At 40.2% G+C, this 14,677-nt stretch overlaps 1 protein-coding gene across 5 annotated transcripts in view; it reads left to right on the forward strand.

Annotated features, from left to right (window-relative positions):
- Positions 1–14,677, forward strand: part of aff4 (AF4/FMR2 family, member 4) — a 101,819-nt gene that overhangs the window by 13,540 nt on the left and 73,602 nt on the right. For 4 of the 5 annotated variants that reach the window (XM_072590528.1, XM_072590532.1, XM_072590530.1 and 1 more), the window contains exon 2: positions 8,710–8,824. In XM_072590528.1, the coding sequence (XP_072446629.1) occupies positions 8,808–8,824 (17 nt within the window). In that variant the 5' untranslated portion in view covers positions 8,710–8,807. Of the gene's footprint in view, positions 1–5,949; positions 6,055–8,709; positions 8,825–14,677 lie in introns of all 5 variants that reach the window. The other variant, XM_072590529.1, reaches the window with a different exon arrangement.

Consider the following 14,677-nt stretch of genomic DNA (forward strand, 5'->3'; position numbering starts at 1 on the left):
GGAATGCTTTAGAAAAGTCATTACTTCAGGAATAATAGATCATCCTGGAATTTGATCTTGTGGTGTTAAATTGAAAGTTTACTTAACTAGTACTACATGCGTATTCTTTGGACTGTCGCAATTGTTGCACACTAAAATACACAAAAAGTCAGTCTTGCTTGATCAACCTTAGAGTTTGATTCATTTCTTTCAGTTCTGTAGTCTGTTTTCCTCAGAAGAAAAAGCAACAGGTGAAACAAGAACAGTAACAATATCTTCCATAATATCTTGAAACATTATGAATGCTTTTTGAGGAAAAAAGTTGGTGGTTTACAACATTCTTTCTAATCTGGTTTAAATGTTAAATGCAGTACATTAATGACAAGACTAAAACTTTATTGATTAGCTGTTTAACCATTAACTATTTTAATCCCTAATTGACACAGCATATTTTGAGTATACTGATGTTGCTTTGAGGTTTGTTGTGGATGAGGTAGTTGGTTTGTTCGCCAAGTTGCTGGGTTATTGTGTAGCAAGAGCCTCTCTGGGCACGTCTCACCGGGTAAGTGAAAAAAACTTTTCACTTGCTGTATAATAACCCAGCAGCTTGGTAAGCTAACCAACTAACTCGCCTGGTGTTGCACCTGGCATGCCCTGCTGTACTTTTCATTGTATAGTGTGGCATATTTTCTGTTTCTGGGTGTATCCATCTGGTTTTATTCTAGACTTCTCCCTTTCTATAAGTCTTAATTTCTCAATGTCCATTTTGTATTGTTTTATGGTTGTTGGGAAGGGAGTTTACAAGGTGATATACATATTTGAAGTTTTGACAACATATTGAAGTAATTCTTAACACTTGCAGTGGCAACAATTGTAGTAATAATGAGCTGCTGTGATTGCATTTGTAACAAAGGGTGGTGATATTCATAAAACCAATACAGTTCACTGTGCATAGGTATAATTTCAACAGAAGATCTACATGTCTATATTGACTGTACCTGATGTGTATTTGCATGAACCTTTATCAAATTTTGATTTCATTTATTATACCAATTTCAGTCATGTAATTGAGCTTAATCATCTTTGATTTGGTATCTTATAGTTCCTCTGGGAATATTTTGATGAAGAATAGATAAGTACAGTGTGTCATGAGTTCTGAATATTGAGAGGTTGTCTCTTTTGTTTTCTTGACTTGGGATTTTGTGTGGGAGAAAGCAAAGATGGGCTCAAGTTTGGGCAAAAGTATCCTAAAAGTCACGTCAGTATCTTTTTTGCTAACTACTTAAATGTGTTAGATTGTGCCTAGTAGAAATAGCTCAGGCTTTATAACTGACTTATGTGAAACAATCTCAGTGGAGACTTGAGAACTTTAATATCTATTTCATTATTGGATGCAAATGTTTGGGCAATACAGCCCCAATACAGCCTCAGTGAATGTCTGCAGGGCAGTTTGTAGATGGTATACACGGCTGCAGTAGTGCGCAGGTGGTGGCGAGTAGATGTTTATGGTGCAAATCAGGTGGGCTGCTTTGTCCTAGATGGTGTCAAGCTTCGTGGGTGTTGGAGTTTCACTCGTCAGGGCAAATGGGGAGTATTCCATCAGACTCTTGATTGAAAATATGATCTGTAAAAATGGGACTTTAGGAGATGCAGATTCATTAAAATATGGCAGGATGTTGCCACAGTGGACAAGGAACAACTAATCGAGTAACTATATAGCAGACTAGTAGGAGGCATTCAAAAGAATATTGGGGAGATTACAGGCCCAACATTTTCCATTTAGGCTCTGGTTATTGCACTATCAGAAAGATGTGATTGCACTGTAGGGGGTGCAGATGAGATTCACCAGGATGTTGCTTGGACTGGAGCGTCATAGCTACAAAGAGCCTGAATAAGCTCAGGTTATTTTCTTTGTAGCAGAAAGGTTTGCAGAGGGTTTGTGGTACATAAGGTTGAGGGGCCTGGATATTGTGAATAGAAAGCAGCTGTCTCCCTTAGTTGAAGGATTACTACAACGGGGCATAATTTTAAGGTGAAAGTAAAAGGTTTAGAGGGGACCTGAAGAAAATAATTTCCACTGTGAAGGTGGTAGTGGTCTGGAATTCACTGCTGAGGTAGGAAGTTGACATGGATAACCTCACTACCTTTCAAAAAAAAGTACTTTGATGCGCAGTTAAAGTATCATAACTTTCAAGGTGATGGGCCTAATGTTGGGAAGTGAGACTAAAATAGATTTTGTGGGTTTCTCTTTTGTGTTTTTAAATTTAATGGGTTGAAAGGCCTCCTCTATGATTTGTGATTTGTGCCTTTTGTAGATTTTAAATTGGCTTTGGAGAGGTGGGGGAGGTGTTTTTCATTGCATGGTTCCAAACCTCCAATCTGTTCTTTATTTATCTAGAAACATAGGTAATAGGGGCAGGGGTAGGTCATTCAGCCCCTCAAGTCTGCACCACCATTCAGTGTGATCATGACTGATCATGCCATATCTGTATCCCACTCCCACTTTCTCTCCATACTCCTTGATTCTTTCAGCTGCAATGGCCCCGTCCAGCTCCCTCTTGAATATATCTAAAGAATTGGCCCTAACAGTTTTCTGTGGTAGAGAATTCCACAGGTTCACAACTGAGTGAAGAAATTCTTCGTCATCTCAGGCCCTATATTCTTCAATTCTAGTTCTGGACTTGGCCAAAATCAAGGCCATCCTTCCTGCATCTAGACTGTCCAGTCCCAAGAATCTGTCCAGTGAACCTTCACTGGGCTCCCTCACTAGCAGAAATGTCCTTCCACAGACTAGGAGACCAAAATTGCCGATAATACTCTAGGTATGGCCTCACCAAGGCCCTGTATAACTGCAGCAAGCTGTCCCTTCTCCTATATTCCAATCTTCTCGCTATGAAGGCCAGCATGCCATTAGCTGCCCTCACTGCCTACTGCATCTGCATGCCGACCTTCAGCAACTGTTACATCTCACTTTTTTTTTTGAACTACCATTATTCAGATAATAATCTGCCTTTTTGTTTTTGTATCAACTGAATTGAATTGGCTGATGAATTACATTGTGATGCTGAGGGCCTCTGTATTCTCCAGAGATGAATCCTTCATCTGACACAACTTGCTGAAGATTGTTGCAAATGCTTCAGCCTTATGTTTCACAGTGATGTACTGCGCTCCTCCATTGAGGATAAGGATGTCTGTGGAGCTACCGCCTCCTCCACTGAGTTATTTAGTTGTCTTCCACTATTCATAACTTGCTATGGCAGGATTGCAATGTCTAGATCTGATCAATTGTTTCTTCATAATTTAAGCTTTTCATTCCTGGGATCATTCTGGTGAACCACCTCTGCACATACTCCAGGGCCAGTACATCCTTCCTGAGGTATGGGACCCAAAATTGCTCTCCATACTCTAAATGTAGTCTTACCAGAGCCTTAAAAAGCTCCAGAAGTACATTCCTGCTTTTGTATTCAAGACCTCTCGAAATGAATGACAACATTGTATTTGCCTTTCTAACTGTCAACTCAACCTGCAAGTTTATTTCAAGAAAAACCTGGACTAGGACTCCCAAGTCCCTTTGCACTTCAGATTTCTGAATCGTCTCCCCGTTTATTATCAAAGTGCATGACCTCGCACTTTCCCACTTTGTATTTCATTTGCCACTGCTTTTTACACTCCACACTCCTAATCTGTCTAAATCTTTCTGCAGCCTCCCTGCCGCCTCAAAACTATCTAACCCTCGGCACCTATCTTTGTGTCATCTACAGACTTAGAATGCCATCAGTCTTTCATCTAGATCATTAATGTTAAAAAAAAGGTTGTGGTCCAAACACTGACCCTTGTGGAACACCACTAGTCACCAGCTTTCATCCTGAGAAGGACCCTTTTATCTCCACTCCCTGCCTTCTGCCAGACAGCTAATCTTCTTTCCGTGCCTCTAACACCATGGGCCCTTCTCTTACTCGGCACACATCCTTAATGTGATGACAAGACTTCATCTCCACAAGAATGTGCAATAGCAACGGTGGCACAGTGGTTAGCATTGCTGCCTCACAGCGCCAGAGACCTGGGTTCAGTTCCCACCTCAGGTGATTGTGTGGAGTTTGCATATTTTCCCTGTCTGCGTGGGTTTCCTCCCACAATCCGCAGATTTGCAAGTTAGGTGAATTGGCCATGCTGAATTGCCTGTAGTGTTAGGTGAAGGGGTAAATGTAAGGGAATGGGTCTGGGTGGATTGCAGTTCAGCAGGTCGGTGTGGACTTGGTGGGCCGAAGGGCCTGTTTGTATTACTGTAAGTAATCTAATCTAAAAAAAAATCATGGATAGATGCACTTGAGGTCAGATTGGTGAGAATGAGATCAAGTATGTTTTTCTCTCTTGTTAATTCTGTTACTGCCTGCCACAGACCTCATCTGCCAATCCAGATTTGGTGATGGACATTGTGGTCCACCATCCAGTGTACATTGTGTCCCTGCCATCCTCTGTGCTTCTGTCAGGTGGTGCTCAGCATAGAGGAGTACTGATTTATCAATCAAGGAAGGCAACTCCTGGTACTCAGCAAGAGCTTTGTGTTTGATCTAATGCGTTGAGACTTCATGCATTCGGGAGTCACTGTTGAGGTCACCTACCTTTTGGTATGTCACTGTGCTACCACCTGTTGGGATGTTGACAGTGATGTGATTTCTGACATTGTTTGTAAAGGTTGTTCCATGAGTATGGTCCACATAAGGCTGTGACTTGACTAGTCTGAGACATTTTTCCAAATCTACTTCTGTTAGTGAAAACAATTGCTGGGTCAACATGGCTAAATTTGCCATTCAGTTGATGTCAAATGGTGGTCATCCAGTTTAATTTTTGTGCTTTTCAGCAACAGACACAACTCTACCATTTCAGAGGACAGTTAAGAGCCAATAACATAGCTGTGGATCTAGAGTAAAATCTAAGGTAAAGACTGGGTAAAGGTAGAAAATTTTCCATCCCCAAAGGATATTAGTGAATAAGATGGATTTTACAATGATCAGCAAGGTTTCACTGCCATCATTTAGACTTCTGATTCTAGATGTTAACAAATTCTGTTTGCTATGGTGTGATTTAAAGCTACACTCCCAGAACATTGCCTAGATCTCTAGATCATTCGTCCAGTGACAATACGACTACATCATCACTTTCCCTGAACTTAAAAGTTATGACTGATCATAAGTTGTCTCTGGCGCAGACACCTTTTTGCTTTTAGACTTCCTTTTGTCAAATGGGGTGGGTTAGCAACCTTGTCTACATTATCTAATGACCTTTTTTGCTGTCTTGGTTCAGCTGTGGAGCTGCAAATAGTTTGAAATAATGCCTTTTGAATGTTTCTTCCCAATCATTACTGTCAAATGTATTAACTAAAATGAAGATGAGGTGGACCTCGTTCAGAATGCTGTTTTGTTGGAATCAATCCAAATGAGAAGATTACTGCAACAAATTAACTTTAAATGAAATAAAGCTGTTTAAAGCAGAGTTATAGTCATACAGCATGGAAACAGACCTTTCAGTCCAACTAATCCATGCCAACCATGTTCCCAAACTAATCTCCCGCCTGCCTACATTTGGCCCATATCTTTCCAAACATTTCCTATACATTAACTTATCCAAATATCTTTTAAATGTTGTAACTGTACCCACATCTATCATTTCCTCTGAAAGTTCATTCCACATGTGACCCACTATATTAAAAAAATTGTATCTCAGTCCTTTTTAAAACTTTCACCTCACTGTAATAATGTGCTCCCTAGTTTTGATATCCCTCACCCTACAGAAAAGAGCTTGCTATTTATGCCCCGCCTGATTTTATTAACTTCTATAAGACCACTCCTCAACCTCCTACACTTAAAGTCTTGACCTCTCCAGTCTAAAACTCAAATGTTTCATTATCACAAAATCCTAATAAATATTTTCTGAACCCTCTCACATTTAATAATATCACTCCTATAACAGGGCGACTAGAACCGTGCACAGTATTCCACAAGAGACCTCACCAGCATCCATTACAACCTCCGCGTGACCTCTCAAAACCGATACTCAAAGATCTGAGCAATGAAGGCAAGTGTTCTAAGTGTCGTCTTAACTCCCCTGTCTACCCATGACACACATTTCAAAGAATTCTGTACCTGAATCCCTAGGTCTCTGTTCTAACACACTATCCAGACCCCTACTATTAACTGTATAAGTCCTGCCCTTGTTTGTTTTACCAAAATGTGATACCTCTCATCTATTCAAATTAAACTCCATCTGCTATTCCTCAATCCATTGACTCAATTGATCAAGATCTCTTTGTAATCTTAGATAACATTCTTCACAGTCCACGATATCATCAATTTCAGTGTTCTGTGTAAACTTACTAATCAAGCCTTCCATATTTTAATCCAAATCATTTATCTAAATGACAAAACAAACGTGGACCCAGCACCGATCCCTGTGGAGCAGCACTGGTCACAGGCCTCCAGTCTGAAAAATAGTCCTCCACCATCACCCTTTGTATGCTCCCGTAAAACCAATTTTGTATCCCATTGGCAAATTTACCCTGAATCCCTGTGATCGAACTTTACTAATTAATGTACCATGCAGAACCTCAAAGGCTTTATTGAAGTCCAAGCAAACAACATGTACCGCTTTGCCCTAATCAATCTTTTTAGATACCTCCTGAAAAGAAAGCTCAATCAAGTTTGAGAGACCCAATTTCTCGTGCACAAAGCCATGCTGACTATTCCTCATCAGTCCTTGCCTCTCTAAATGCATATAAATCCTATTTTTCAGAATCACCTCCAACAACTTACCCATCAAATTTGTCACACTTGCAGTCTATAGTTCCCAGGTTTCTCCTTAAAGCATTTCCTGCATATTGGCACAACAATGGCCACTCTCCAGTCCTCCAACACCTCACCTATGGTTACAGATGATTAAGATTTCTCCTTGGGGCCCCACAATTTCCTCCCTAACTTCCCACAACATCCAGGAATACACTTGATCAGGTCCCTCAGATTTATCCACCTCTCTTTTCTAAGACCTCCAGCACTTCCTCTTGTTATGCGAACTGTTTTCAAAACATCAATATTTATTTCCGAGTTCTGTAGCCTTAATTTCTTAGTCCACAGTAAAAACTGATGCAAAATATTCATTTGATATCTCCTATTTTTATACAACATAAACATAGTATAAAGTATGGAAGGCCTCACCAGCATCAGTGGACATCAGATACCACTCCAGAGGCAAGGTTAATCACTTAAGTAATTATTGTAGTCCAAATTAATTTATAGTAATTTGTAAATGCGTTTGACTTTCTGGCTTTGCATATTATTTGTGGATGAGATTGTACTAGGCATGCAGTTTAAAAATGTTATCGTTTTAAGTGAGATGAGAGGAATTTTATTTGCTACGTATATAGTTAGCACTGTATATGGCATTCTCTTGACCCTGGCAGCAGGAAGCAACTTACTTTCCTGATGTCTCCAGGAATATCTATCTGTTCCCCTTGTGATAGCATATCCTATAACTGTTGCTTTCCCATTGGGGATTGGCTGAAATACATATAGAATTAACTCCAGCAAGAAGCAACAAACAGCAGAGACAGGATTGATGAACATGTAAAGGAGGCTGCTTTCAACCAAGGCAACTGAAATGAAATATTGTAGTTTTAAAACCAGTAAGTGCAATTAGTTGTCGTTGCACTGTTTTCTTGGTCAAGCAGTGATAGATTTGCTCATCGGCACCATGGGTGTGTATTTAACGGTGAATTGGAAGGTAGCTGGTTATTCTCACTCATCAATTGCCTATAAGCTACTGCTTCTAACCAGTGACTGAGATACCAAGCAATTAGTGCACTGACCACCCTATTTCCTGAGTGAACAACTGAGGGAACTTGGGTCAAAGATCTGAGATAAGAAGGACAGCTCATTGAATCCTGTGGTCTGGTTCTATTAAACTGTCTTCCCCTAATATTTTTCTCCATCCATGACATTTTTTTCCTGGTATTCTTTAAATGCATCCATGTGTGTTTAGAGGTTTAAGAAGGTGTAGAATCTAAGTGAGTTATAAGTTGATCTGTTTGCCTGTAGTTACAATTGTATCATTTGTATTTTTATTTTGAGATTTGATTAAACCTTTAACTTTAGTGACAATCCAAGGAGTAGTGAGGCTTGAATATAGCCCATTCTAAAAGTGGATCATCACATGCCCCCGAAGGGCTGAAGAGAGGAGATTCAAAGTTTGACAGACAAGAGGAGTGTACTAAAGGAGAATTCTGTTAATTTAGGCAGAAAAGTGAGAAATTAAATTAGAAAATTGAAGAGGCAATAACACATATTTGCATTTAGAAAAAGTTTTTAAAATATTATTAAAGGTACATCTGAGGAGAGAGTTTGTCTTGTGGGGGGGGGGGGGGGGGGGGAGGTGTTTCAGCTCTGCAGATTTTCCTGCAGTTGAGTTACTTGAGAGGAAGTTATGACAAACAATCAGCATGTACAATCTTATGGGCCTATATGTGGCTGCTGTAATAGTGAGATTTGGTTGACGTGAGATGGTCCTGAATTTGAGAGAGGCATAAATAGCACAACAGACAAAGAGGAGTGGGGTGAATACTTATGTGGAACCTTGCCTCCTTTAAAATTGTTCTACTTCCAGTTATACAAAGCATAACTAACTCGGGTATAACCCTTTTTGCATGTAACAGGGTTTCTTTTATTTCTTTCAAAACTACAGAAATGTTTATTTCCTAATTGGTGAAAAGAGATTTAAGAAGAAATGTGACCTGAGCGTGTTTCAGATTAGTGAAGCTTTTTACCTTCACACACTTCTCCATGGCCTCTCAGACTGGGTAAGTAACATAAGCTTTGGTAATTGTATATACAAATATGTACACATCTTATTGACTTTAATATTACGTGTTTGAATGTGAATGATATAGGCATTAAACGACTTTGAATTTTGATACTTGGAGATGTTGAATGACTTTTGTAGTTTTTCATTCATGTCAATACAATTTTAGATTAGTAGAATGTATTTGAGGGTGTGTTTACAGTGCAGCTACTTTTCTGATTGTTTGATAATTGCCAATTCTACCATGCCAAAGAATCCTATGTACGTTTCTTGACCTCTTTCTGGTTAGAATTTGTACTTCCTTGTATACCTGAATATGTACCTGGTCAGAGTTGTCACACCGGTTTCCAACGTTGATGAGAGAAGGTTTTCTGCTCTTCCCGATTTGGTTTACCAGGTTTCTTTGGGTCAAATTTTACAAGCCAGATTTTATACCATAAAAGATGTTAAATTAACATGGTTTTATAGCAAAGCATTATAAAACCCATCTCTCCAGTATGTTTTAATTTTGAATAAACTCAGAATAACACAAGTTTGAGGAAATAAAGTCATCTTCCAACCAATACTAAATTTGGTGGTGGGGGGAGGCGGGGGGGGAGTTGTAAGCACACCAATGGAAATAAAAAAGTTGTACTGTTTGTTTGGTTTTTAAACACTATTTTTAAAAAAATTGTCACGCCGCTCACTATGGGGAGAAAGTGAGGACCGCAGATGCTGGAGATCAGAGCTGAAAATGTGTTGCTGGAAAAGCGCAGCAGGTCAGGCAGCATCCAAGGAACAGGAGAATTGATGTTTCGGGCATAAGTCCTTCCTGAAGAAGGGCTTATGCCCGAAACGTCGATTCTCCTGTTCCTTGGATGCTGCCTGACCTGTTGCGCTTTTCCAGCAACACATTTTCAGGCCGCTCACTATGGTTAGGATAAAGTCGATCATAGTATCGAAGGCAATGGAGAGTCCAGAGAAAGTCAGAAGCAAGGTTTCCAAACTTTGAGTGCTGCTAGAAACACGTGACCTTTTGAGCCACTATATAATGATGGCAATGATGCTTTCAAGCTTTTTAATGAACCCCATGAAGGTTTCAGTCTCCACGCGTAATGGTTATAAACCTTGTCAACTGGAGAGCAAATCTTCTGTCCTTGTCTTAATGTCTCCAAGATGCCTCTGCTCAGCAATAACCTCAATGCTGTCCAATTTGGGTTCTGTCAAGGTCAATCATCTTCTGACCTCATTACAGCCTTAGTTCAAAAATGAACAAAAGAACTGAATTCCAAAGGGAAGTGTAACAGCCCTTGACATCAAGGCCTCATTCGACTGAGCGTGGCATCAAGGAGTCTGAGCATCAGGGACAAACTCTGCTAATTGGAGTCATACCTGGCATATAGGGGACAGTTGAGATTGTTGGAGGTCAGTCATCTCTGCTGCAGGCTATCTCACCAGAGTTCTTTCAAGTAGTGTCCTGGCACAATCATCATCAGCTACTTCAACAATGACCTTCCCTTCTTTAAGATCAGAAGTAGAGATGTTTGCTGATTGTGCGATGTTCAGCACCATTTGCAACTCCTCAGATACTAAAGCAGTCCATGTTCAAATGCAACAAGATCTGGAGAATATACAAGCTTGTACTGATAAGTCTGAGACTAAAAAAACCTGCAGGTGCTGGAATCCAAGGTAGACAAGCAAGAGGGTTGGGAGAACACAGCAAGCCAGAGGCAAGTAAAGTTTGCACCACACAGATGCCAGGAAATGACCATTTCCCAAAACAGGCAATCTAACCATCACTCAGTTCCCCACTAGCAACACCCTTGGGGTTATCAGTGACCAGAAACTCAACTGGACTCGCCACATAAATATAGTGGCTACAAGAGCAGGTCAGAGGTGAGGAATACTATGGTGAGTAACTTTCCTCCTGGCTCTCCAAAGGCTGTCCGCTATCTACAAGGCACAAGTCTGGATTGGTACAGGTTCAACAACAAACATGGATCTTGAGTCCATCCAGGGCACAGCAAGCACAAACATCCATTCCCTCCATCACTGATGCTCTGTGCACACTGCTGCTACTATTCTCAAAGATGCACTGTAGAAGTTCACTGAAGTCCACTTCAATCTAGAAGTACAAAGGCAGCAGTTACATGGAAAGACCACCACCTGCAAGATCCTCTCCAAGCTACTCACGATCCTAACTTGGAATATCCTGCCATTCCTTCACTGTCACTGAGTCAAAATCCTGAAATCTCTCCTAAGGGCATCTTGGGTCATACTATAGATTGTGGGCAGCAGTGGTTCAAGTAGGCAGCTCACCACTGCCAAGATAGATAGGCCTGAAAGTACTACAGTTCCATGTGCTATAACATTGGTCTTATCAGCTTGGAGTGGGCAGCAAATATTCTCCATTCAGCAACTCCTGTGAGTGAATATAAAAAAAAACCTCACCCTCAACTTTGATACAGGGCAGTCAAGTGTGGTCCTTTTCTTTCCCTTGTTGAGAAATTTGCTCAGGGTTGTCGACTTCTGTCAAGTGAATTCTTGCATTCATTGGTCAATATATGCCCTGAAATTCCTGCAGTTCCATGTGCTATAATATTGGCCTTATCAGTAATTTTGTACGTAAGGTTGAGTCATTTTGTCCAGTGTGTAAGCTGTATCTTGAGACAGTACATCAGTAATATACTGAGATAATGACTACCCTGATCAGATTTTTCACTGCATATTGCTCAAGCTCATGGAGAGTTCCAAGGTTGTCATTCTTGGTTCTGAAAAGTGCAAAGTCTCCCTCAGAGTATCCTGGAAGGGTAAGCTACTTCAGGAGTTTGAGCAATAGATGAAGCTCGCTGTTTCATCTTGCTACAGTGCATTGGTAACAAGTGTTGCAACATTAGCCACTAACAGGATGCTGCCTTTGAGTCAAAAATGCATTTTGTCTATCTCCCAATCAGGTAATGTGGTAAATAAGTTTCTGTGCCAGTGTGATGCTAGGTATATAGGCTGTTTGCCAAAAGACTAACAGATTATATCAAACTTTATATATCCGAGCAGTTTAGCAGCAAACCATGTTCTGACTGTACTGCACCAACTTGGAAAACACACAACACTGTCTCCAGCATTTGATATGATTCTGTAGTTAGTCAGTATTTGCTAAAGAATCCTGATTGTCAAAGAAGAAAGCTGAAATCCAATTTGGTTTTGAATGTCAGGCTGGCAGAGTGACACAGCTACAGGTACTGGGAACTACATTTGTTATACACACCAAAACATCATCCTTGCAGACAGGGAAGATTGGATATGCATACTATGCCTGTTTCAACTCAACAAAATATTCAACAAATATTCGCTAGTTCACTTCAAAAGGCACTGCAGTGACCAATAGAGATGATCTGCCTGATTTCAAATTTTGAAAAGTTTGGGAATTAACTAACAATTATCAGTAACTTGTGCATTTTCCATGGCAATGCCTCCACCAATCAAAGTCCACTTGCCCACATCTGCACTGTTCTCCCATACAGTATGAAAGTTGTTTTCCCTATAACTTGGTGTTACTTGCAAATTGTCCGGATGAGTGTAACATGAAATGCTTCATCAGTTTCTTTCCTGGCAGTTTTCCAGTTCTGTACAAGCAAGCAACAAACAAGTTATTTGTTTATCTGTAAACCATCTTGTAATACTTAATGCTGGATCTGCTTCATAAGTGCAAGCTATTGCAATACTTGAAAATAGATTTTCAATGCAACTCCAGATAATCTGAGACCTAAAAATTTAAACATTGATCAGAATGGCATAGAAATTCAATGTTTCATGGTTGAATCCAATTGTCATTGGAGGAGTTCCTCAAAGTTTTTGGCTTTGGCTTAGTCATTTTTAAATTGCTTCATCAGTGACATTCCTTAGATCATAAGGTCAGAAATGGAGATGTTTGATCTTGCAAATGGTACTGAACATCATCTGCTGAAGCAGTAAGTATCAATGTAAAGCATTACCTGGACAGCATTCTGGCTTGGGCTGATAAGTGGCACGTATCATTCTTGCCACAACAACTGTCAGTCAATTAGCATCTGCTACAAAGAATTTAAACATCTCCCCATGAAATTCAGTGGCATTACGATGTTTGAATCCCAGCCGTCAACATCTTGGGGTTACCATAGAAACTGAACTGGATAAGTCATAGTACTGTGGCCATAAGAGCAGATCATAGGCCGGGAATTCTGTGGTGAATAAATTGCCTTTTCGATTTTATAAAACCTGTCTATGATCTTGAAGTCAGAGGTCAGTAATGCTGTCCTCTAGTTTCGAGTTCATCTACCACAATACTAAAGAAACTTGAAGTATCCAGGACAATGCAGCCTGCCCATTAACTACCTTCAACATTCATCTCCAACCACCCCCCACACCTGTGTTTGAGCAGAATGTCCTGCAGTTAGCATTGCAATAAAACATCTGTGAGCTGTTTTACAATTGGCATCGCAGTGAAGCAGTTGGGAAGCGTGGCCTGCAGGTGGTTCTTGTTGAGGAAAAAAAACTAGTAATATCACAAAGTCAATAAATTTATCCGTAGCAAAATGCTGTTAAGGAAATATTAACCTGTAAATTACTAAATTAGAAAAGTATATAATTAATCATTAGAAATGTGAAAGTCAGGAGTAGTATAATTAAAGTAATATGAAAAAGGCAAAATAAAAACTAAGAACAGTGAATGCTGGAGATCTGGGGCAAAAACAAAGTGCTGGAGAAACTGAGCAGGTATAGCAGCATCTGTAGAGAGAAAAGCAGAGTTTAGAGTCCCATGACCCTTGATCAGAACTGTAGAATACTAGGAAAGGGTTATCTTTATACCAAGGATGGTGTTTGGAGGAAGTGAGGGGAAAGAAAATAAAGTACTTGGTGATGGTGCTGATAGAGAGAAGCTATAGTCAATTGCTGACAAGCAGGGAGAGATAATTGCTAGGCGAGATGCTAACAAGAAATGGAAATATTTGTAAATGGGTTGGCTATGCTGGCACGAGGCTATAAACGATGACACCTCGGAATGTGGGTGATGGAATGAATGAAGGAAAGGGTGTTTAATCCAAAATTGTTAACTCCGTTTTGAGTCCTGATGGTTGAAAGAACTTCTCTTTCCTCCTCTCGTACTCTGTCTCCTTACTGAACGCACTTTATTTTCTCTATTCACCACTACCACCACCATACCCTCCTACTCCAAACAACCCAAACATCATCATAAATATCACCCCTCCCCAGCTGTCTTCATAAATAAGCCAAACTAGGTAACAAAGAGAGTAAAGTTAATGCAAGGGTGTACCTTTAGATTAAAACAAGGAATGACAATGGAGCTTAATCCCATGTGTTGCATGACCTGCAATATGTGGAAAATCATTGCTTCTGGTAACCGGATGACCAAATCTGTAGGAAGTGCCACTGACTCAATCAACTTGAGCTAAGATTTTAGGCTTGAGCTTCATTTGGAAGTACAGTAATGCATTCGTGAGGCTGCGAGCTATGCAAATAGCTCATTTTTGATGTAGCCATCCTTCAGCTTAAGGAAGTGCAGTCAGCAGGAATGAGTCTCCATCAATCAGAAGTGGCAGGCACGTACTTTACATCTTTATCCACAAGGATAGTGGAGTAAAAATCAGCTAAAGAAACTGTGATATATTTGATCATGTTAGACTGGGAGGAGATGCTAGTGGTTTTGGCATACTTAAAATTGGAAAGACCCAGCTGAGATGTAACCAAGGCTATTTTAAGAGGCAAGGGAGGAGATTGCAGGGACTCTGACATTGTGGCCAGAAAGGATTTGACAATCTGAGATGCCAGCTAGCTAGAGGGGAGTTAATGTTGGTCCAGAAGTGTGGTAGGGATA

Source organism: Chiloscyllium punctatum, chromosome 20 (assembly GCF_047496795.1).
Source record: "Chiloscyllium punctatum isolate Juve2018m chromosome 20, sChiPun1.3, whole genome shotgun sequence".
Lineage (NCBI taxonomy): Eukaryota > Metazoa > Chordata > Chondrichthyes > Orectolobiformes > Hemiscylliidae > Chiloscyllium > Chiloscyllium punctatum.